Genomic DNA, 25,458 nt, shown 5'->3' on the forward strand with positions numbered 1-25,458 from the left:
AGAAACAGGCCCTTTTGCCCAACAAGCCAGCGCCGCCATTTTAACATTACCAGTCCCCCCTCACCCATGATCCTTATCTATGCTTATGGCATTCCATATTGAGGGAAACTAATTTAGGGACAATGTCTTACCTCCAATCATCTTTGGGGTGTGGGAAGAAACCGGAGCACCCAGAGAAAACCCACGCAAGCACAGGGAGAATGCGCAAACTCCCACAGACACTGGCCCAAATCCATGCACAGCAAACAGTGATAGTCACTGAGCTGTCGTGTTGCCCAGCATCTGATCCAGTTTAAGCGCACACTAACGACATGAAGCACTAGGCTACTCTCGAACATCCAAGAGCAGCCCTAGTACGACCCATCGCATGTATGCCCCTGGTTGGACAACAAGGTGGACTGACTTAAAACCTGTGAATTAAAAGAGAAAAACATTAGTATCATTCCATATCCTTATACATTACCAGGGACATCCCAATGCTAATGAACCTTATTTAAAACAATCTCCTATATCCTCCCATCTCCAACCCACTCATGTGCCTGTCTAAGTAACTCTTTAACAACTCCAGCGTGCCTGCCTCCACCACCTTGCTTGGCAGAGCATTCCATACCCCCACTACCCTCTGTGTGAAAAACCTCCCTCTAATATCCGTGCTATACCTCTCCCCCCTCACCCTAAGCCCGTGGCCCCCTCGTACTGTGTGTCTCTAACATAGGAAACTGCTTACCACTGTTTACTCTATCTATACCCTTCATAATCTTATATACCTCTATTAGATTCCCCCTCAGTTGCCATCTTTCAAGGGAAAACAGCCCCAATTTGCTCAATCTTTCCTCATAGCCCAGTCCTTCCATACCAGGCAACATCCTGGTACACCTCCTCTGCACTCTCTCCAGAGTCTCCACGTCCTTCCGGTATTAAGGCGACCAAAGCTGGACGCAGTACTCCAAATGTGGCCTAACCAATGTTCTATACAACTGCAACATTAGACTCCAGCTCTTATACTCTATACCCCTTCCTATAAAGGCTAACATACCATAAGCTTTCTTCACAACCTTCTCCACTTGTACTGCCACTTTCAAAGACTCGGGCACTTGCACCCCCAGGTCCCGCTGCATTTCTAAACTCTTTGTAGGTTTACCCTTTATCATATAACTCCCCCCTACATTATTCTGGCCAAAATGCATCACCTCACATTTATCCGGATTAAACTCCATTTGCCATATATCTGCCCAATATATCAGCCTATCTATATCCCGTTGTATTGTCAGACATTGCACCTCATTGCCTGCCAATCCAGCCATCTTGGTGTCATCAGCAAATTTGCTGATCACACCACTTACTCTCTCTTCCAAGACATTTATATATACTACAAAAAGAAGAGGTCCCAGTACTGAGCCCTGCGGCACACCACTAGTGACAGACCTCCAGCTAGAAAAGGACTCTTCCACTACTACTCTCTGTCTCCTCTTAGCAAGCCAGTTCTCTACTCATCTAGATACCTGGCCTTGTATCCCATGAGCCTTAATCTTTGCAACCAACCTACCATGAGGGACTTTGTCAAACACCTTACCGAAATCCATATAAACATCAACGGCTCGCCCTTCGTCGACCGTTTTTGTCACCTCCTCAAAAAATTCTACCAGATTTGTAAGGCAAGACTTCCCTTTTACAAAGCCATGCTGCGTATCCTTAATCAGATCGAAATGCTCTAAGTGCTCATACATCCTATCCCTAAGAATCCTCTCCATCAACTTGCCTACCACTGACGTCAAACTCATCGGCCTATAGTTACTAAGGTTATCCCTCCTACCCTTTTTAAACAACGGTACCATGTTTGCTATCCTCCAGTCCTCTGGGACCTCACCTGTGTCCAAAGAAGAGACAAAGATTTGCGTCAGAGGCCCAGCAATTTCCTCTTTTGCCTCCCTAAGCAGCCTAGGATAAATGCCATCGGGCCCTGGAGATTTATCAGTTTTAATGCTACCTAAAAGCCCTAACACTTCTTCCCTTGTTATGGATAGTTCCTTCAATTGGTCTACAGCTCCCTCAAAGACAGTACCAGACATCAAGCCCCTCTCCTTCGTGAATACCGACGCAAAGTATTCATTCAGGATCTCCCCCATTCCCTCGGACTCTAAGCACAATTCCCCTCCTCTGTCCCTGAGGGGACCGATTTTTCCCTTAGCCACCCTTTTGTTCCTAATTTAGGAGTAAAATGCCTTTGGATTTTCCTTAATCCTACCTGCCAGAGCCATTTCATGCCCCCTTTTTGCCTCCTAACTCCCCTTTTGAGATCCCTCCTATTCTCTCTGTATTCCTCCACCGCTCTCTCCATTCCCAGTTGTTTAGACCTAACATACGCCTCTCGTTTCTTCCTGACCAAGTCCTCAACATCTCTAGTAATCCACGGCTCTCTAATCCTACCTTTCCCATCCTTCCTCTTAACTGGCACATGCCTTTCCTGCAACCATTTCAGTTTTCCCTTGAAAGACTCCCACATGCCTAACATGGACTTGCCCTCCAACAGCCTATCCCAGTCTGTATCCCTAAACTCCTGCCTAATCCAGCTGTATCTAGCCTTCCCCCAATTTAGCACCCTCCCCTTAGGACAGCACTCATCTTTTTCCATTAGTATCCTAAAGTAGACAGAGTTGTGGTCACTATTAGCCACATGTTCACCCACTGCAACCTCAACCACCTGACCCAGCTCATAGCCCAGAACTAAATCCAGTATAGCCCCCTCTCTAGTCGGGCTATCTACATACTGCTCCAAGGACCCTTCCAATACACATCTTATGAATTCCTCCCCGTCCGAACCCCCCAGCTCTAGGCACCTTCCAATCCACCCCAGGGAGATTAAAATCTCCCACTATAACAGCCCTGTTCTTCCTACACTTATCCAAAATGTCTCTACATATAGCCTCTTCCACTGCCGGGCGGTCTGTAGTACACCCCTAGCATAGTAATTGCTCCCTTCCTATCCCTCAACTCCACCCACAGAGACTCAATTCCTGACCCCTCCCCCTCTATATTATCCCCCTCTGCACCGCTGTGATGTGCTCCCTAACTAACAGCGCCACTCCCCCTCCTCTTTTCGACCCTCCCCTGTCGTGCCTAAAACACTTATACCCAGGAATATTTAGCTGCCAGTCCTGCCCTTCCTTTAACCACGTCTCCGTCACTGCAGCCACATTTAAATTCCTCGCGAACGTTAAGGCCTTAAATTCATCCGTCTTACCCATCACACTCCTCGCATTAAAACAGATGCACTGAGACCCACAGGCCCACTCGGATCCTTCTTCTCCTGGGAGATTTTCCTCTCATCTAGACTTACCCTGTCACCCAACTCGCTCCCAATCCCAGTGCCTACTGAGCTATCTGTCTCCTCCCCACACCCCCTCCATATTAGTTTAAACCCTGCCAAAACACTCCAGCTAATCTCCCAGCTAAAATATTTGTGCCCTTCCCATTATAACTAATATTCATTTAAAAGTAATTTTAAACGGTAGCACAGTGGTTAGCACTGCTGCTTCACAGCTCCAGGGTCCTGGGTTCAATTCCCGGCTCGGGTCACTGTCTGTGTGGAGTTTGCACGTTCTCCTCATGTCTGCGTGGGTTTCCTCCGGGTACTCCGGTTTCCTCCCACAATCCAAAGATGTGCGGGTTAGGTTGATTGGCCATGCAAAGAAATTGCCCCTTAGTGTCTGGGGATATGTAGGTTAGAGGGATTAGTGGGTATAATATGTAGGGACATGGGGAAGGGCTTGGATGGGATTGTGTTTGGTGCAACTCGATGGGCCGAAGGGCCTCTTTCTGCACTGTAGGGTTCTATGATTCTATGAAATGCGTGGAGTTGTGGGGTTAGGGCCTAGGGTGGGATTGTTGGTGCTGAATGGCGTCCTCCTGTACTGTAGGGTTTCTATGATTCTATAATAATTTAGAAAACATATTGTCTCATATAGTCCTCTTTCCCTCAACTCGAAAACCCATCTCTATACACTTCAGTGGAGAGGTATATTATTACAAAGATCTTTATAATACCTGGAGCTTTATAATGTCTGGGTTGTTATAAACTGGCTAACCTTGTTAAAAAGGTTATTTGGAAGATGGTAATAATCTTTGGTGGTTCTTTTCCTTCATTAAGAGTTAGATCTGTTCATCAGACCCATTTAAGTGCCTGTGAGGCCTGGCTTTCTCAGCCTTAATTGATACTGATCATCTGAGGAATATGCCTGGTCCAGAGAAGTCCCAAAAAGGAGCTAGGATTATAATCCTAGCAAGAGTATGGAGCAGGAAATTAAACCCTATGGGATTGGCACACTGATTGTCCAGCCGACTGATCCTCCAAGGAGTCCATGTTGCTGTGACAACGTACATGCATTTTGTAGTCTGGATAGTGATGGGAAAGGCTCCAATTCCTTTCCACCACATGGATGGCGAGGAATCTCTTCCACTTTTGCCACTGGCCTGTGTTTAAAGGATCTATAAGTTGACGCGAGACCTGTTTGACCACATTATGGGTGCACTTTCCTTGGTCATCAAGTCCTCGTGGCACAGTGGCTCTGTGGTTAGCACTGCACTGCCAGAGACCTGGGTTCGATTCCCGGCTTGGGTCACTGTCTGTGTGGAGTCTGCATGTTCTCCCTGTTTCTGCATGGGTTTCCTCCGGTTTCCTCCCACAGTCCAAAAGCCATGCCGGTTAGGTACATTGGCCATGCTAAATTCTCTCTCAGTGTACCCAAACAGGTGCCGAGGGGATTTTCACAGTAACTTCATTGCAGTGTTAATGTATGCCTACTTGTGACACTAATAAATAAACTTTAAACAGGCTAGGAATTGAACCCGGAGCTTCAGGCTCAGAGGCGGGGACGCTACCCATGACACCACACAAGACCTCCTCACATTCTTTGCACCTGAGCAAATATTAGCTAGGCATGGGAAAAGGACAACAGTGCATTAGGCATCCAGAAAGTTCTGTGGGCAGCACAAGCATCTGTAACCCCACCACAATGTATAACTTCAAAGCTCAGCATGACCCAGCTCCTTTAACACTACATGCAACGGATGTTGGAAATGTGAACTCCTTCTCACAAAAATGATGCAAGCCCAGTTAAACCTGAGACTGAGAGCGGTCTGCTAGCCAAGACTATGAAAGGATATGGAACCAAGACAGGTGGTTGGAATCAGGAAATGGATCAGTCATTGAATCCCTGCAGTGCAGAAGGAGGCCATTTGGCCCATTGAGTCTGCACCGACTATGATCTCACCCAAACTCTATCCCTGTAACCCCACCTATTTATCCTGATAATTCCACTGACACGAAGGGGCAATTTAGCATGGCCAATCAACCTAATCTTTGGAGAGTGGGAGGAAACCGGAGCACCCGGAGGAAACTCATGTTTCATGATCTCATTTAATGGTTGAACAGACCCGAGGAGCTGAATGGCCTATTCGTGATCCAATAACCCTCCTTCACCTTCAAAGCTGCAAATCAACTCATTTTAATTGGGAGAGTGAAAAGCGGAAACGAAACTGGAATGGACACAGAATATATTCATGTCACACAACTATCAATGGCAGCTTATGATTGACACAGATCATTGCTTACATCCTTCTGCATACGTTTAGCCTGAGGTTCACACTGAACATCTCACAATCAGGATTCATCTGAATTTGACTGAAACAGTTCACTGCACAGACAATCAATTAAATGTTGATTTTACTTACATGACAGACATGACCTTACATTCCAATGTTGCAGCTTTTATTTACTGTGAATGACATCTTACCCCTGCGCTCTATCAGACGCACTGGTTTCACGTCAATTTCTCTTTATCCCCGAAATGCATTGTTTTTCATTACCAAAGCTTGCAATTAATTAGTGCCTCCAGCCACTGGAAGCTCTTGCTTCACATGGAAAAAGGAATGTACAAAATGCTACCTCCAAGCTAGCCTTTTGATGTTTCTCTCCAACCTCAATTATTTCTTGCAAATGGTGGGGGGATCAGGCTATTGAGTTGTATGATCAGCCATGATCATAATGAATGGTGGGGCAGTCTCAAAGGGCCGAATGACCTTCTCCTGCTACTATTTTCTACGTAAAACATGCAGTTATTCAAGATGATGGTTCAGTGAGGTTCTGAGATTGGAAGAAATGTGTTCTTTTTTCCAGAGAACGCAACTTTTGTTGAAGAACCAAGGGACTCAGAAAAGGAGGTTTGGTGATTTAGTCATTGTGTGCAGTGAAATTATTTGCCAATTGTATTTAACAAGATTGCGGATGAAGTACGGCCAATAAGTGTTAGCCATGATGTGGAGGTGCTGGCGTTGGACTGGGGTAAGCACAATAAGAAGTCTCTCAACACCAGGTTAAAGTCCAACAGGTTTATTTGGCACTAGCTTTTGGAGCCTCAGGAAAGCCTGAGCCTGAGGCTCCGAAAGCTAGTGCCAAATAAACCTGTTGGACTTTAACCTGGTGTTGTGAGACTTCTTACTGCAATAACAGAGTGTCAGATCCATTTAGTGCATTGCTCTACTCCCCATTTCCTGACAACTTTGATGATGCACTTTTAAAATGCAAATGGTTGCTTCTCTGGCACACTCTTGATTGACTGAAGAAATAGAGTTGCCTCAAAACATCCCACATCCTGTTCCATTTAAAACCAATATAGGTTTAAGAACAGCATGGGGGGAAACACAAGAACTGTTCATACTTTGAACTTTCAGTTGCAGAGTTATCAGCTTCTCAGCAGATTCACTAACCGCTTTCAAGCTTTTAATTCTAACCGAACAGGTTAAATAAGGCAAGATAGTGTTGTGTAGTGCATGTGCCCGGGTTGGGATTCTTCGTCAGGTGGATTAAAATAAACCACGGTATCCGCATCAGCTATCTTCCCAGTTGGCACTTAATGCGGAACAAGAGGTATTCATAGGAGTTAACAGAATAAGTGGAGATGGGAGGAAGGAGGGGAGAGAGGATTTTCTTTGGTATTCTCGAACTTAGCTCCCCTGCCCTGCTGTTACTCCCACCAAGCTAAGTTGGCATCTATTTCCCTGGATGTAAATGGTATTGATAGTACACCACCTCTGTCCAATGATACAAGTTATTTGTACTGGGACCAGCTGGAGAAATGCAGCTCATGCCACGCTAAATAAAAAATAGCACAAAGTCAGTCGCAAAAAGCATCGGGTGATCTGTCCTGGGACAGTGTTATTGCTCGATGGTGACAGTGCTGTTGGTGACCCGGGCTCCGTACCATCCTGCCCAACACTGTGAATCCTTTCCTGCGTGTGTAAACTTTACATATCGGACACCAGGCCCATAGTTTGTGAAAGTGTTTGATATCTGCAAATGAAGCAAAGTCAATCATTAATTAGGGGAGATGGCAGCAGAGCGATAATATCATGGCATCAACAATCCATAAATTCATCTTAATGTTCTGGGAGCACCCAGCATGGCAGCTATTGGAGTTAAAATTCAATTAATAAAATCTGGAATTGAAAGCAACCTCAGTAATGGTGATGATGAAACAATCATCGATTCTTGTGAAAATCTGTCTGGTTCATTAATGCCCTTTAAGGAAGGGAATCTGCAATCCTTACCAATGTACAAAACTGTGGTTGGCTCTTAACTGCCCTCTGAAAAAGCCTAACAAGTCACTCAGTTCAAGGGCAATTAGGGAATGGCAACAAACACTGGTCTCATCAGTGATGCCCATACAATAATTTTAAACATTGGGAATATAGTCACATTCAACAACAACTTGGATTAATTTAGTACCTTTTAACAAAGTAAAACATTTCAAGGCAATAGAAATATTCTTTAAGTTTAAAGTTTTTAATTAGAATCGCAAGTAGGCTTATGTTAAAACTGCAATGAAGTTACTGTGAAAATCCCTTAGTCGCCACACTCGGGTACACTGAGGGAGAATTTGACCAATGTACCTAATCTGCATGTCTTTTGGACTGTGGGAGGAAACCAGAGCGCTCAGAGAAAACCCATGCAAACACAGGGAAAACATGCAGACTCTCCACAGTGTGACCCAAACCGGGGATCGAACCCAGGTCCCTGGTGCTGTGAGGCAGCGGTGCTAACCACTGTGCCACACTGAAATCAGGCATCGAAATTGATGCAGCTGAACCAGAGCTGTTGATGTCTGACAAATCCTAGGTTTTAAAGATTGCAATATCAACAGCAAGCATTCCCTCCGACTTCCCTTCCTGTTTAACTACAACTCTCCACAAGAGTAGAAGAGGGATTGACTGATTTTTCATCAGTGCCTAACCTAACCTCCTTCCATTCTGCGTCACTCCACTGCGGCTCATGAATTGAGTCAGTTCTATACTCCTGGATCATAGTCATGTCTTCAGATAGAAGTTCGACGTGTAGTTCATAATCAAAACCAGAGTCGTGCCTCCCTGCGTACCTAGGGATGAAGAAGAATAATTCACTGCAGGCAAAGCATCACTGATATCTTTCAGGGAGAAACTCAGTAGCTATCCGGAGATATTCATCAATGTAGACATTGAAATTCAAAAGTTATTAGAAATAGCTGTGGGGGTCTTCGCTGGTAGGAGGTAATAAATATAATCAAATAAGGAATTCAGGAGAAGCTTCATTACCAAGAGGTTATGGAAGTCGCTAGCACAGACAACAGTTGAGGTGACTTGCTTAGATGCATGAGAGGGGAATATATTCACAAGAGGGAGAGAGAAGTAGAATATGTTGATAGGGCGAGATGAAGCAGAATGGGAGGAAGCGTGTGTGGAGCATATACAGCACTGGAGTAGTCGGAGCTGTTTCTAATGCTGGACATTCTATTTAACTCGTTGTGATAGCCATTGACTGGGGTCTGCAGCACCGTGAGGTTTTTTTAGCTGTGAAGTCTAAGGAGAGCTAACTTTGTTCTCACCTGTCACTTTATGGCTGCTGCTGAAGGAATAGGAGAGTTTGAGTAAATATGCCCTGAGGTCAACTAGAAAGTACATCCTGAGGTCAACAAGATGGTGCATCCTGAATCAACTGGAGAGTGCATCCTGAGGTCAATTAGAGAGTCTTTCCTTAAACCTCATGTCCTCTAATTCAGGCAACATCCTGTAAACCTCTTCTGCATCCTCTCCGAAGCTTCCACATCCTTCCTGTAATGTGGCGACCAGAATTGAAGCGTGGCCTAACCAAAGTTTTATAAAGCTGCAACATAACGTCCTGCTTCTTGTACTCATTGCTTCGAGCAATAAAGGCACACATGCTATACACCTTCTTTACCACTCTATCTACTTGTGTGGCCACTTTCAGGGAGCTATGGGCTTGAACGCCAGGATCTCTCTGAACATTAATGCTGTTCAGGGTCCTGTCCTTAACTGTATACTTACCCTTAACATTTGATCTCCCAAAGTGCAGCACCTCACGCTTGCCTGGATTAAACTCCATCTGCCATTTCTCCGTCCATATTTGCAACTGATCTATATCCCACTGTATTCTTAGATAACACTATCCACAAATACTTCCTCATCACCATCCCCTTGTCTCTACTTTCTTCCCCTCTGTTCCTCTCCTTACCCACTTCTCCTCCACACCACTCACCTCCTCATCTCCATCCAACCCTCGCCACCCTTCTCTTTCCTTCCCTGTCACCCCTCCCAATCCTCCCCATCTTCCTCTCACCTCTCTTTCTCTCACAGCTCTCTCTCCCCCTTCTTCCTCTCCCATCACCCTCTTTAGCCTCTGCAAGGCTGCTGTTGAACAAACAGATTAGCCCCCTTCACCTGCACTCAAACAACCGTGAACTTGAATCTATTTAGTGAGATTGTGTAATAAATTTGAGGATGAGAAAATAATTAATAAGAAACCAAACACTCTTTGTGCAGTATCACAAATGTGTGGCTCATTTTAGAAATACAACTAATCACAAGCTGTAAATGTAATACTAAAATGATTGTGTGCAGGAATGCAATTTAATTTCTCTTCCGCCTTCTCCCCTTATATAACAATGCTCAGTCAGACCGGGTACTGCATAGTGAGTGCCTACAATCTTCAGGGCTCTTGCCAATGTGACCAAGAGTTATTGGGCTGGATGGCAGGTGTTGCCAAGTTGGTTATTCATTGATGAAAGGTATCACAGTCAAATCAATCTTTCTTGCGATCTGACCAAAATCGCAAGAAAGTACAAAAGGTTGTGAACATAGCCCAGTCCATCAGGCAAACCAGCCTCCCATCCATTGACTCTGTCTACACTTCCGTCAGAAAAGCAGCCAGCAGAATCAAAGATTCCACCCATCTCCGACAAACTCTCTTCCACCTTCTTCCATTGGGAAAAAGATAGAAAAGTCTGAGGTCACGTACCAACCGACTCAAGAACAGCTTCTTCCTTGCTGCCATCAGGCTTTTGAATGGTCCTACCACACATTAAGCTGATCTCTTTCCTTACCCTATCAGTAACTGCAACTTTATATTCTGCACCCTCTCCTTTCCTTCTCCCCTTTGTATCTGTGAATGGTATGTTTTGTCTGCATAGCACCAGAAACAATACTTTTCATTGTATCTAAATACATGTGACCATAATAAATCAAATCAAACCAATCTTGCCCTGACAGCTAGGCTGGCATTCTCCTACCTCGCCTGCGACTGGGTTTTTCCAGTCCTGTTGCTGTGAATGGAGATTTGGTTGAGTGCCAAATTCTCCATGCTCGCTGGCAGCGGCAGTAGGGTGTGCATGGCCAGAGAATTACGGCCTTTATCTACATGTGCACTTATCTCAGGCGACTCTGGTTAATCTCCTCTCTTCTTTTGATTTCATCCACACAATTCGAGCCAGCCAAGTGTTACATAACAACAGCTCAACATGCAAACTTAGAATGTTCTTGGTCTGCACAATTGGTGTGATTGTGCACGAAGCATTAGCCCACTGAGCTGTAACTTTACAAAGTGCATCAGGAGACAAATATCTCCCACTGATCTCCAACTCAAATGTGGGAAATATTATTTTATTTGATTTATTATTATCACATATTAGTATACAGTGAAAAGTATTGTTTCTTACACATTATACAGACAAAGCATACCATTCATAGATAAGGAGAGAGTGCATAGCTCGGGTCACAGTCATAGCTAGGGTGTAGAGAAAGATCAGTGTAGTGCGAGATAGGTCCATTCAAAAATCTGATGGCAGTAGGGAAGAAGCTGTTCTTGAGTTGGTTGGTACGTGACCTCAGACTTTTGTATCTTTTCTCCGATGGTATCAGGTGGAAGAGAGAATGTCTGGAGTGCATGGAGTCCTTAATTATGCTGGCTGCTTTGCAGTGGGAAATATAGACAGAGTCAATTATAACAACAATTTTGATCAACAAGGGAATCAAAATGGGGATGGGATGGCAGATTAGAAAGTGGAATTAAAACCACAACCAGATCAGCTGTGGTCTTATGTGGCGGCAGAGCAGGCTCGAGGGGCCGAACGGACTAAACCCCCTGCTCCTACTACTTGGGTTTTTGTGTTCTTGTGATGGAGTGTGATTGTGCTTTACAGTATGCTCACCAGTCCCTCACTGTGATAGGGGGTTGAACGCTGTCCAGTATCTCCGCCTTGAATCCTTCCGAGACCAGGTTAATTAGTTGAGATTTTCGGCACCACCTAATTGAGAGAAAAATCAAACAAATTTAGCCCTTTATATCTCTCCACAGGGCTGCTGAGAGGAAGCCAGCTGCCTCCAGCTGCTTCAGACTGAATGTGAAGAACCGATTTCACGCTTTTGAAGAATTCCACTTCACGAACAGGTGGGGAACGATCAAACTGGATATCAGCCTCAGCTTTGGAAAATGAGTCTGTTGGCTATACGGGTTCAAGCATGATGAAATCTTACAGCTCAGAAAGAGACCATTCAGCCCATTGTGCTTGTGTCAGGTCTTTGAATGAGACATCCGATTAGTCCCACTGCCTTGCTCTTCCTCCAAACTGTCATCATTCACGGATATATCCAATCCTCTTTTGGGAGTTACTGTTGAACATGCTCCCCCCACTCTTCACACCATTGCATTCCACATCTGAACAACATGCATGATAAAAGAGTTTCTCATCTCTCCACATGCTTCTTTTGCTCGTGACTTTCAATCTGGGACATCTGGTTACCGACTTCCCTGTCAGTGCAAAGTTTCTCCCAATCTATTTGATCGGAACCATTCATAATTTGCAAGTGATTAAACCTCACTTAACCTCGTCTGCTCAGAGAAGAATAAGGCCAGCTTCTCCAGTCTCTCCAAGTAAGTCCCTTACCCCTGGTACCACTCAAGTAAATCTGCACCCTCTAAAGTCCTCTGCTTAACTTTGACAGATTAATGAGAGTGAAACTGGGCTTCCCCCTTGACAGAAAAACAATTATCCAAGTGGCACTCTTGTAACCGATAAGATTATATAAATATAAAGTCTAACTGGAACCCAAAAAGGTACCTCTAATCTAAATGATAATATTGTTGCCTATCAACCAAGCACTCCATTCCTGTGCTGCCCACTAGTCACAGACTCAAAGGATCTTATATAAATTCATTTTTAAATTCATTCGTGGGATAGGGACATCACTGGCTGACCAGCATTTATTGCCCGTCCCGAATTGCCCTTGTTCAGAGGGCAGTTCAGAGTCACCCACATTGCTGTGGCTCTGGGGTCACATATAGGCCAGACCAGGTAAGGATGGCAGATTTCCTTCCCTAAAAGACATTAGTGAACCAGATGGGTTTTTTCCGACAATCAACAATGGTTTCAGGGTCATCAGTAGACTCTTAATTCCAGATTTTTTTTTTATTGAATTCAAATTCCACCATCTACCGTGGCGGGATTCGAACCCAGGTCCCCAAAACATTAGTTGAGTTTCTGGATTAATAGTCTAGCAAGAGTACCACTGGACCATCACCTCCTTCTACAGGGAATCTCAGAACAGTTTGTCCCAGGCGATGGTGACGACATGCAGTATTCAGTATTCTCAGTCAGCATGGGCGATACAAAATGCTCCACTTTATGGTTGACACCGAGACGTATTCCCAAGAGCCAGAGAGGATGAAGATTTACTCAGCATCTAACTCCTCGGCACCTGTGCTCCTGGGTGACCAAATTGGAAAAGGTGTTTCTATCTCTGAGATGAATTCCTCAAAGTGACCAAATGATAGATAACAACAAGCCCACTTATTGAGACCAGGTGTATTTCTGCTTAAACTGCTTGGCCAAATTTTCAGAAGGGGCGTTCAAGTTCTTGTTTCCATGGACCACACAGTTGGGAAATGTAAGTCTGACAGCATAGTAGTTATACAGCCCCCGTGCTTTGCCTGAAGGCAGCCCCTTGACACCCCGGGTGGCATCATGTGGTTCGCACTGCTGCCGAGGACCCAGGTTCAGTTCCTGCCTTGGGTCACTGTCTGTGTGGAGTTTGAACGTTTTCCCTGTGTCTGCATAGATTTCCTCTGGTGCTCTGGTTTCCTCCCACACTCCAAAGATGTGAGGTAGGTGGATTGGCCATGCTAAATTGCCTTCCAGTGTCGAAAGATGTGTAAGTTAGGGGGATTAGCAGGGTAAATGTGTGGGGTTACAGTGATAGGGTGGGGAGCTGGGTAAGATGCTCTGTTGGAGGGTCGGTGAAGGCTGTATAGGATAAGTGGCCTCCTTCTGCACTGTAGGGGTTCTATGATTGCTGTTGCTTCACCTGGAACCACTGTTCCTGGCCGTTTCTGTCGGTGACAGTTTGCCATTACCTTCAGGGGCATGGGGTGAAGAGACAGGCCCCAAATCATATTCATAGAATCCCTACAGTGAAGAAGGAGGCCATTCAGCCCATCGAGTCTGCACCAACCACAATCTCACCCAGCCTCTACCCTCCCCAACACCATGCAGGTTCCCTATTTAATCCACCGGACACTAAGGGTCAATTTTAGCACGGCCGATCCACCTAATCTGCACATGTTTGGACACTAAGGAGCAATTTAGCATGGACAATCCCCCTAACCTGTACATCTTTGGATACTAAGGGGCAATTTGGCATGGCTGATCTACCTAACCCTCACATCTTTGGACACTAAGGGGCAATTTAGCATGGCCAATCTACCTAACCAGCACATCTTTGGAATGTGGGAGGAAACTGGAACACCTAGAGGAAACCCACGCAGATATGCGGGGAGAGAACGTGCAAACTCCACACAGTAACCCGTGGCCAGAATTGAACCCGGGATATATTGGAAATTAAACTTAAAAGCCATCGAAGAAAGCAAAAAAAATCCCTTATATTGAATTTGTCTACAAATTTCACTATAACCATTTAGGTAAATAGAATGTTTTGACAAGCTCTATAATCTGTGTGTGTGTTCAGCAGTAAAACAATAATTCACTGCAACACCTGGATTAAGTCAACCTCAGCTGGAATGGGAATCAAGTTCTTACAGTTATATTGTTCGGAGAAACATGCTAGCCATCTGAGCTAACCAGACACCCAATGGTTATGTTACAGAGTAATCCAGAATATCAATACCAATCACACAGCAGCCATTTTGAAATCAGATCAAATCAATATTGAAAGAGTGCGGAAAAATAATCATGAAGCTGTGGTTATTAGATTGTTGTAAAAACTGACTGGTTCAATAATGCCGTTTAGAAAGGAAATGGTTTGTCTTCTAATTGCCCTCTGGATTCCAATAAAGAGAAGACATTGATGAGCATGACTGGTGCCACTGAACTCCAGAAATTGCCCATAGGTAAGGCTAGATTTTGTAACATGTGAGAAAACAAGTCGAGATTTCTCTGGATAATAAGAACAGAAAATGCTGGAAAATCTTAGTAGGTCTGACAACGTCTGTGAAGAGAGAATAGAGGCGTTTCGAGTCAGGATGAACCTTCATCAGAGCTGTGTACCGATGAAAGAGTTCTGAGAGGGGGCCGGAGTAGGACTGGAACAGGGAATGCTCTACATACCCCTTAAGGAGACAGGCATAACTGAGACCCATGCAAGTTCCAGAGCCGCATCTTTTATTTGGAGGAAGTGAGGCAAGTTAAAGGAGAAATTGTTGAGTGAGAGAACAAGTTCTGTCAGATGGAGGAGAGTGGTGGTGAATGGGGATTGTTCAGGCCTCTGTTCGAGGAAGAAGCGAAGAGATCTCAGGCTACCCTGGTGGGGAATGGAGATATAGAGGAATTGGACATCCATGGTGAGGAGCTCTGACAAAGAATCATGCTAACTTGAAACGTTAACTCCATTCTCTCTCCACAGGGGCTCTCAAACCTGCTGAGATTTTCCAGCATTTTTCTGTTTTCGTTTCAGATTCCAGCATTCACAGTAGTTTGTTTCTATCTGGATAATGGTGGCAGCGGTGGGTTGAGGTATAACCTATAGCTGAACAATATTAAAGAGGGCCAGGTATACTATAGAATGTGAGGTTGGCAGCTTGGGTCTGGGTTAAACAGGATGCCAAGGTGAGTGACTGGCAGGGAGGGGGATGCAGTTGGCTCGGGGTCAAGCAGAGTTCATTGTTGGTCTTCTGAATGTTCAGCTGAGTTGGGGGTAGAATGACTGTCCAGAATGTGAAGCTGGATAGTCAACCTGACAGCACTGAGGCATTGGTGGGGGTAAGGGAGGCTGATCCCACACCAGCTGATGGTAGGCAGCATACACAGAAGGATGAGGAGTTATGGATAGATGTTTGGGGGAACTTTAGAGAAGCCTGTGTTGGGGAAGGAGGGACATGGGGAGGGGAATGCAGTGACTGAGCTGGGTTTAAATCATTGGGGAGTGAAGGGGTTCAGCACAAGTTTAGGCTCAATGACGGCAAGGGGAACCCAGGAACATGGAAATACCTCTCCTAACCTAGAAGCTGAATGTAGGTGAGAGAGTCTTCTGGGTTTCAGAGAGAGTTGGTCATCCAAAGCCACACTGGCTGACCTCAAAGTATTTTGAGGCGAACCTGCACCTGCACCAACAACAATCCCATCCAAGCCCCATCCCCGCATCTTTACCCTACTAATCCCCCTGACAGTCCCCTAACACTAAGGAGCAATTTAGCTAATCTCTCTAACCTATGCATCCCGGGACACTAAGAGGCAATTTACCATGGCCAACCCACTTAACCTGAACATCTTTGGACTATAGGAGGAAGCTAGAGCACCAGGAGGAAACCCACACAGACAAGGGGAGAACGTGCAAACTTCACACCGTCACCCAAGTCGGGAATTGAACCTGGGTCCCTAGCGCTGTGAGGCGGCAATGCTAATTACTGTGCCGTCATGCCGAACCATGTCTCTGACTGTTCAGTCGCTCCCATTACCGCATTCTGCTATCTCACCTTTTGCCGCTGTTAATACTCTTCATCCATAATGGCACAATGGTCTTTGGTTTCATGTCCGGGACATAAGATCTGACCTACCCTGGCCTTCCATTCTGTCTCACCTCCTTCTGCCCCTTTCCAAATCTATAAAATTGTTTACATTGCTACCCTGTTTCAGTTCTGCAGAAGGATCATTCCAATCTGAAATGTTAAGTCTGTTTCTCTCTTCACAGATACTGCCAGACCTGAGTCTATCCAGCATTTCCTGTTTTTATTTTATGTAAGAGAGGAACCAGGTCAGGGCCGGCACACACAGCTGGACAAATCAAACAAAAGGCGCTATGTTAATGCAGTAACTCTAGTGATCTCATATTTTTGGAATTCTTACTCGAAAGATGTAACAAAATATTTTTGGATCTTTTCATTCGGAAAGGGCTTCCCGTTGTCTCCTGGAAGATCTTCCACCTTCCATCCATCTCCATCATTGTTTGTGAGTTCCCAGAAAGAGAATTCCTCTGTCAAAAATGGAAAAGATGCATTGTTACTCCGAGAATTGACCCACCATCTGTGACTTTATTCTTAAGTGTCGAGGAGATTGTGTGTTACTCTCATAGAAACTTCTAAAATTATAACTGGGTTAGTCAGAATAAGTTCAGAGAGAATGTTCCCAATGATGGGGAAATCCAGAGATAGGGGTCATAGTTTGAGGATAAGGGGTAAACTGAGGTGAAAAGAAATTTCTTCACCCAGAGGGTGGTGAATGTGTGGAAAGCAGTTGCGGCCAAAACAATGTCTGATTTCAAGAGGAAATTATCTCTTGGGGCTGACGGGATCAAGGGATATGGGGGGAAGGGGAGGATCAGGATATTGAGCTTGATGATCAAGATGAATGGCGGAGCAAGCTCGAAGGGCTGAATGGCCCACCCCGCTTCAAGTTTCTACGTTTCTGTCTATTTCCTTTTAAGGAGACGCAAATATCTTCCACTTGCGTTTCTTTCTGTCCAATCTTTAAGGTTCAGTTCCTCTCTTGTGTTGGTTCTAGTTGTGGGTTTGAGGTTCTTGGCACCTCACACAGTGGCCATTTTGAAAGGCAGTGACATCCAAGAGTCTGATGGGAGAGGCAATGGCCTAACGGTATCATCGCTAGACTATTCATCCAGAAACTCAGCTAATGCTCTGGGGACCCGTGTTCAAATCCCACCACAGCAGATGGTGAAATTTGAATTCAATAAAAAATATCTGGAGTTAAGAATTTACTGATGACCATGAAACCATTGTTGGAAAAACCCATCTGGTTCATTAATGTCCTTTAGGGAAGGAAGTCTGCTGTCTTTACCTGGTCTGACCTATATGTGAGTCCAGTGCATCTCAGTCTTCAGGCTTTATATCTGGACTTTACTTTGGCAAACTTTCATCGGGAAATTGGAGGTTTAGTCCGTCCACGAGCTCTTTCCACTGATGGCAAAGAATCATAGAATACCTCCATTACAGAAGGAGGCCATTTGGCCCATCAAGTCTGCACTGACCAGAATCCCACCCAGGCCCTATTCCCATAACCCCACAAGGTGCAGAGGGACCTCGGGGTCCTTGTGCATGAGTCGCAAAAACCCAGCCTGCAGGTGCAGCAGGTGGTCAGGAAGGCGAATGGGATGCTGGCCTTCATAGCGAGGGGAATTGAATATAAAAGTAGGGAGGTCTTGCTGCAGCTGTATAGGGCATTGGTGAGGCCGCAGCTGGAGTACTGTGTGCAGTTTTGGGCGCCGCACCTGCGCAAGGATATGTTGGCCTTGGAGGGAGTGCAGAGGAGGTTTACTAGGCTGATACCGGAGTTGAGGGGGTTGAGCTATGAGGAGAGGCTGAATAAACTAGGCTTGTACTCATTAGAGTTTAGAAGAATGAGGGGAGATCTCATTGAGACGTATAAGATGATGAATGGGATGGATAGGATAGAGGTGGAAAGACTCTTCCCGCTCAAAAAAGACAGTAGGACTAGGGGGCACAGCCTCAAGATAAAGGGGGGGCGGTTCAGAACGGAGTTGAGGAGGAACTTCTTCACTCAAAGGGTGGTGAATCTCTGGAATTCTCTGCCCGTTGAAGTGGTGGAGGCTGCCTCGCTAAATATTTTTAAGAAGCGGGTTGATGGGTTTTTGATAAGAGAGGGGATTAAGGGTTATGGGGAGAGGGCGGGAAAGTGGAACTGAGCCACGACAGATCAGCCATGATCTTATTGAATGGCGGGGCAGGCTCGAAGGGCCAGATGGCCTACTCCTGCTCCTATTTCTTATGTTCTTATGTTCTTATGTTCTTAATCCCCCTGATACTAGGGTCAAATTAGCATGGTCAATCAATGTAACCTGCACATCTTTGGATTGTGGGAGGAAACTGGAGCACCTGGAGGAAACCCATGCAGACACATGGAGAATGAACAAACTGCACACAGAAGCCGAATTGAACTTGGGTCCCTGGCACTGTGAGGCATCATTGCTAACAACTGTGCCACCGTGCCACTGCATGGTTGACTCTCAACTGCCCTGTGAAATGGCCTAGCAAGCCACTCAGTACAACAACAGTTAGGCATGGGCAATAAATGAGGGGCCAGGCAATGACACCCATGTCCCAAAAATGAGGTGTGGCAAAGCCAAAGCTCCACTTTATCCTCAACCAACACTCACACACAAGCGGTTCCAGCAGAGGATGGTGATTGATAACAATTGGTGTCCAGCCTTATTTTGTTCTTTTTTTCTCAGTCAGGGATGAGTGGGAATCAGTCTCACCCCTCAGTCTAAAAGCTATAAGTTCAAACTCCACTGCAGAGACTTGGAGCACAAACCAAAGCTGACACTCCGGTGCAATCATGATGTGGAGATGCCAGTGTTGGACTGGGGTAAACACAGTAAAAAATCTCACAACACCAAGTTGAAGTCCAACAGGTTTATGTTTTGCTACAAATAAACCTGTTGGACTTTAACGTGGTGTTGTGAGACTTCTTACTCCGGTGCAGAACAGAGGGAGTGCCACTTTGTAAGGGGTGCTATTTTCAGATGAAATGTTAAACCAAGGCCCCGTTCTCACTTTCAGGGATAATAGGATGTGGGGAATGACTCAGGGAGAGGGGGTGCCTCTGATGGGCTCACCAGGCCCCCAAAGGAGTTTGAGGCCCCCAAAGGAAGTTAGCCTCACCCTTTCTTGACATCAGCCAATGCCATTAAAGCTGCCAGTTTCCTGCAAGGCACGGGCTCTCCACCCCCACGGATAAAATACAGACGGCGACAAGATGAGACCCTCAAGAGGCTATTAATTGTCCACTTACGGGCCTCAATAGGCCCGAGGCAGATGGACAACCTGGCAACTCCCTGATAAAATTTGAAATAAATTGCCTCAGGGTGGGGTGGAGAGGAGTGGAAGAGGTGGAGGGGAGGAGGGGGTGGGGGCTTTAAAGCATCGGAAGGCAACCCACTGGATTTTACTTGCCTCGCCCTCCTATGTTCAAACCTGCGGGCGGGGCAGGGCAGGTGGGTGGCCCCTGGTGCCCTGACCAATAATTATCCCTCAACCAACATCACTAGAACTGGTCATTGATACCTTTGGGAGCTTGCTGAGTATAGTTTGGCTGCCATGTTTCCTAGCCCAGAAGGGGAAAACAGAACAGTTGAGATTAAATGTTCTTATTTCCCCATTTTACTGTTTTTTCCTGGGAGTTAAAGCAGTCAGTTGCAGGTGAAGTATTTTATGACATTCTGAGGCCATGAAAGGTGCTATACAAATGCATTTCATTTGTTTCATTCATTTCACTTCACAGATTCCCTACAGTGCAGAAGGAGGCCATTCGGCCCATCGGGTCTGCATTGACCACAATCCCACCCAGGCCCTATTCCTGTAACCCCACATATTTACCCTGTCAATCCCCTTGACACTAAGGGACAATTTAGCATGGCCAATGCACCTAACCCACACACCTTTGGGTTGTGGGAGTAAACTGGAGCACCAGGAGGAAGCCCATGCAGACACGGGGAGAATGTGCAGAGTCCACACAGGCATTGACTCGAGGCTGGAATTGGGTCCCTGGCGCTGTGAGGCAGCAATGCTAATCATTGTGTCACCGTGCTGCCCTTTCTTTCCCTCCCTGCAACCCAGGTGGGTGGAGTGCAGCTAAGGCTGAATTTACCATGCTGAATAGATTGGATATTACTCAGTATAAATAAAAAAAAGTATATTTACTAGTCACAAGTAAAGGGATCATTTCTATAGTGTTTTCCTAGAGAAATGTGTTTCTAAAGTTCTCAGCCTTTTGGCTAAGATTAAGTGTAGTATGGACATGCTGCACTTGGTTGAAGTCATTAGGTTACATTTTAGCTTCATTTAAAGCAATTTTTAAAAGCTGCATCTTGGCCTTTTGGCTAAGATGCAAATGAGATCAAGCCTTGGAGGAGGAGCTATGCCTGCTCCAATCAGCTTGGATCATGCAGACCAAGCCCAAGGTAGGAGGTGAGAGCCCTGTCTTGTCAGCTTGGATCGGGAATGTCCCAACTTGTTGAGACTCTGAATTGGATTTAATTTGACTTGATTGGGTTGGAATAAAGTTCAAATAGAAATAAATTTACCAGTCACAACACTGCAATGAAGTTACTGTGAAATTTCCCTAGTCGCCACACTCTGGTGCCTGTTCGGGTACACTGAGGGACACATTAGCAAGGCCAATGCACCTAACCAGCACGCCTTTCAGATTGTGGGAGGAAACCGGAGCACCCGGAGAAAACCCATGCAGACAGGGGGAGAATGTGTAAACTCCACACAGACAGTGACCCAAGTTGGGGATCGAACCCGTGTCCCTGGGGATTTGAAGCAGTATTGCTAATCACTGTGCCACCGTGCCGCCCATGAGGGATCAATCTGACAGACCTGGTAAAACGATCAAAGAATTCAAGAGCGTTGATGCACAGAAATTCTGGTGAAGAAACTAAGAGCGAAATTAGTCCTCGGTCATTTAAGAAGGAAACCAAGAAACACTTTTTCACACAAATGATCAGGAGGGTGGCACAGTGGTTCGCACTGCTGCCTCGTAGCACCAGGGACCCAGGTTCAATTCCAGCCTTGGGTCACTGTCTGTGCGAAATTTGCACATTCTCCCCACGTCTGCATGGGTTTCCTCTGGGTGCTCTGGATTCCTCCCAGGGTCCAAAGATGTCTGGGTTAGGTTGATTGGCTATGATAAATTGCCCCTTAGTGTCGGGGGATTAGCAGGGTAAATACATGGGGTAACAGCAATCGGGCTTGGGTGGGATTGTTGCCAGTGCAGTTTCAATGGGCTGAATGGCCTCCTTCCGCACCGTAGGGATTCCTTGATTCTATACAGTGTGGAATTCTCAAATGGTTGTGGGGTTGTTGGGACAATTGGAACATATTAAAAAGATTGATAGATCTTTAATGTGTAACAGTATAAATGAATCTTCAGCAGGGCGGTTGGAATGGAGGTACAGAGCAGCCACAATCTAATTGAATGGGTTAGCAGGCTCCAGGGGCTGAATGGCCTAATCCTATTCCTCTCGATCCCTTTACATATCAACGTCATGACCATTTAATGCAAAATGAGACATAAAGAGAATACAAGATAAGTTCCAGTCTAACGTGCATAAGCAAGTTTATAACTTTATAACTTATACAAGTTTCTGGGACAAACCTTCTCCACATGGGTTCTTGATTAGATTCTTAGGTCCAGGTGTACAAAAATAAAATGCATCCCAGTCTTCGGGTTTTATATCTGGATTTTGCTTTGGCAAACCTTCAACGGGAAATTGGAGGTTTAGTCTGTCCACGAGCTCTTTCCATTGTTGGCAGACTAGTCTACAGATCAAAACCAACTCTTTTGGGGGGACGTAGGAGAGGATTTTGAGCAACACCTGCTCAGGTAAAAACTCCATGGTGGCCATATTTCAAAATGGCTTCCGGGCGTGATTCTGTTTGAGGCTGTGAAGAATATTTCAAAGAGATTGATTTAGATTTTGATAATAAGATGGGCATCATGGCAAAATACATCAGCAGAGCTGTTTGACTTAATATGTTTGGTTAAACAATAGAAGTATAGAATTATACATGTGAAGCACAGACACAGGCCATTCAGCCCATCAGGCCCATGGCAGCCAATATGAGCCTTCTGCCACACTTTTTCACCCAATCCTATCAGGATATCGTTCTATTCACTTCTCAGTTACATGAGTTTTCCTTTATTTTATTTCCAACAACTACTCAATGCTGTAAAAAATATTCCACTTTCTCAATGGCATAGAAGGAGGCCATTCAGCCCATTATGTCTGCACTGACTCTCCAAAAGAGCGTCTTTACCTGGGCTCACCTCTCCACCTTATACCTGTAACTCCACGCATCTTTGGAGCGTGGGAGGGAAACGGAGCACTCGAAGGAAACCCTCACCGACACAGAGAGTGTGCAGACTCCATAGACAGTCACCCAAGGCTGGAATTTAACCCGGGTCTCTGGCACTGTGAAGAAGCAGTGCTACCCATCACCAGAAACCTAGAGGACTAAGAACCTGGGTTCGAATCCCACTACGGCAGATGGTGAAATTTGATTTCAATTAAAAACTCTGGAATTAAAAGTCTAACGATGACCATGAAACAATTGTCGGAAAAAATCTATTTGGTTCACTAATGTCTTTTAAGGAGGAAATTCTGCCAACCTCATGAATGCCCTCTGAAATGGCCCAGCAAGCCGTTCAGTTCAAGGGCAATTAGGGATGGGCAATGAATGCTAGCCCATGTAGCGACGCCCACAGCCCATGAAAGAATTTTTAAAAGGAATTCTGGGTAAAGAAGTTCTTGAGTTCCCTATTGGATTTAATGTATCGTGACAATTATATATAAGGCTCACAGGCCAGGATTTTACAGCCCCTGCTGAATGGTTGGGAGTGGGGAGGGGACCGGTGGACACCATGGCGGGACTGTAAAGTCCTGGTCCACGTTTTAAATCCGCCCACCTTTGAGAATATTTTCTCTATGTCTATGTCAATGGAAGCTGGCAAGTTCTTACGGATCTTTATCGGGTTACCTCTCAGCTTTCCCGTTTCTGTCGCAACAAGACCCAACGAGTTTGACTTCAGGTTTGAAATGAACCTTAATTTCAGTCGAAGCCTAAAAGAAATATTGGGAATGAGGAAGGGCGTAAGTTTCCAACTTGCCACCCAGGCTTGGAACTGGAAGCATGAAATTACAGAGTGGTATTGAATGGGTTAAAATAGGGGGAAATGTGGCAAGTGGTTTTCGATATAGGCAAGTGTAAGATCAGTCACATTTGGACAAGGGAGCCAGAGAAAATAGAGGCCCAAAGAAGTATTGGTGGGGGCAGGGAAGGAGTGGGGGGTGGGGGGGTTGGGACGATGAGGGGTTGGGGGAAGTGTCCTTATTTACAAATTGTTAAAACCTCATGGAAACATGGAGAAGCCAACCAAAAGGGCTGCACCAATGTTACAATATTCCCACCCATCGGATTGCCAGGGCCTACCCGTAAAGCCAAGACCTGTCTGTATAGCCAATGCTTACTTATGTGGCCAAGGCCTGCCTGTATGGCTAAGGCTTTCTTGTATGGCCAAGGCCTGCTTCTACGGCCAAGGCCTGCCCGTGTAGCCAAGGCCTGCCCCTATGCCCAAGGCCTGCCGGTATGGATATTGTGATATAGATCACTGCGATCTGGCAGAGGGCTCTGATATTGCAGCATAATATAATGTCACAGGAGGAAGGGCTGGACAGACCGGATCCCTGTGTCACTCCTGCTGTGATGCCCAAAAGAATGTTTGAGGCTGACATTCCCCATGATACTGCTCCTGTTGTCTTTAATTTATATTAAAACATTTTAATACGTTACCCTGCAATTATTACAGTATCGTACAGATGTCATATTATCATGCATTATGTACAGTTTGATGTGATAGCTCACCAATTGCACACTCAGTTCCTTCAGTCAACACTCAGAGCTTCATCAAATATATCTCTTTAAATTAATACTGGGCTTCCCGGTAATTGTACTTACAGCACAGAAACAGCGGACTGAGTCTAACTCCGTGCTGGGGATTTTGTTCCATGTAAGTCTCCTCCCACCCAGCCTCACCTCATCCCATCACCACGTCCGCCTGTGCAGGTTGAGTGAGCTTTGCAATGAGAAACCGGTGAGGTTATCAAAATGCTAACCTCAGGGTGTCAAAGGTCCAGCGTTTAAACTGAGGTTGAAAAGCGAAGCCAGGCTTGTAACAGCGGTGCTGTAGCACTGGCAAGTCTCCAGCCCAGTCTGCATTGCAGGGTTTAAACACAGTCCAGTGTATAAATCCATGGCGTGACTCACATCAGCTCACTGCAACCCTTTCTATTCCTGAACATGGTGTAACCACCTTGTCTGCAGAAAATCTTCAGCTTTTTGTTTTGAACTGGAAAGGCGTAAAGCAATGAAAAAAATTGTACCTCATCTCAAATCTGTCCCAGCAGACACCTGTTTTTTGAACTAATTCTAACACTCCTCCAGCTTTGTAAAGAAACCTAAACTCAGCATCAACAGATCACCAAATCTTTACTCCTCTCCTCTCATATACTTTCCAATCTTGATGGCGTCCTACACTGCTGCCCTCACTGCTTTACCGCTCCTTCCCGGTTGAAAGATAAAATTGCCCTTGCTTTCAATTACAAATCATGCCGTCTTCTGCGTCCCGCTACTTACGGCCTGTTGTCGTGGAGACTCACCCGCAGCCTCTGGAGCCTCGGTCTGTCCCACTGACACACTCAACAGCAATGACTTGCTGCACATGCTCTGTGAGGGCAGGAGCTTGCCATCGTCAGCAACTTTAACAGATGGGAAGTAATTGAAAGACCAGTGGCATGTAAGCAGCCCGGTCTCTAATGGAATTGCAGGTTGGCCTAGCTCAGAGTTCTCCCCTCACATCTAATTTTAGAGGCTTTATTGTTGGAATAACACTGCACAACCCCGTCACCCTTCATTTCATTAACCTGCTGCAAGTGAGGTGTACGCCGATCTGTCAATTCATAGAATCCCTACGGTGCAGAAAGAGGCCATTCGACCCATCCAGTCTTCCCTTACCACAATCCCAGCCAGGTCCTATCCCCGTAATCCTCAAGTATTTACCCTTCTAATCCCCTGACACTAAGGGCCAA

General features: G+C 45.6%; 1 protein-coding gene across 3 annotated transcripts in view; it reads right to left on the minus strand.

The window, feature by feature from the left end:
* Nucleotides 1-6,481: 6,481 nt before the first annotated feature.
* Nucleotides 6,482-25,458, minus strand: part of LOC145360088 (F-box only protein 2-like) — a 77,700-nt gene continuing 58,723 nt past the window's right edge. Inside the window, exons 1-6 of one of the 3 annotated variants that reach the window (XM_080215040.1) lie at nt 25,007-25,085; nt 21,969-22,255; nt 16,680-16,806; nt 11,535-11,630; nt 8,294-8,429; nt 6,482-7,348 (exon numbers count right to left, since the gene is read on the minus strand). In XM_080215040.1, the coding sequence (XP_080071166.1) occupies nt 7,214-7,348; nt 8,294-8,429; nt 11,535-11,630; nt 16,680-16,806; nt 21,969-22,218 (744 nt within the window). In that variant the 5' untranslated portion in view covers nt 22,219-22,255; nt 25,007-25,085 and the 3' untranslated portion in view covers nt 6,482-7,213. Of the gene's footprint in view, nt 7,349-8,293; nt 8,430-11,534; nt 11,631-16,679; nt 16,807-21,968; nt 22,256-24,753; nt 24,829-25,006; nt 25,086-25,458 lie in introns of those variants that run through there. The other 2 variants (XM_080215041.1, XM_080215039.1) reach the window with 2 other exon arrangements.

This window comes from Carcharhinus amblyrhynchos, chromosome 30, assembly GCF_965287045.1.
Source record: "Carcharhinus amblyrhynchos chromosome 30, sCarAmb.v2.hapA, whole genome shotgun sequence".
NCBI lineage: Eukaryota > Metazoa > Chordata > Chondrichthyes > Carcharhiniformes > Carcharhinidae > Carcharhinus > Carcharhinus amblyrhynchos.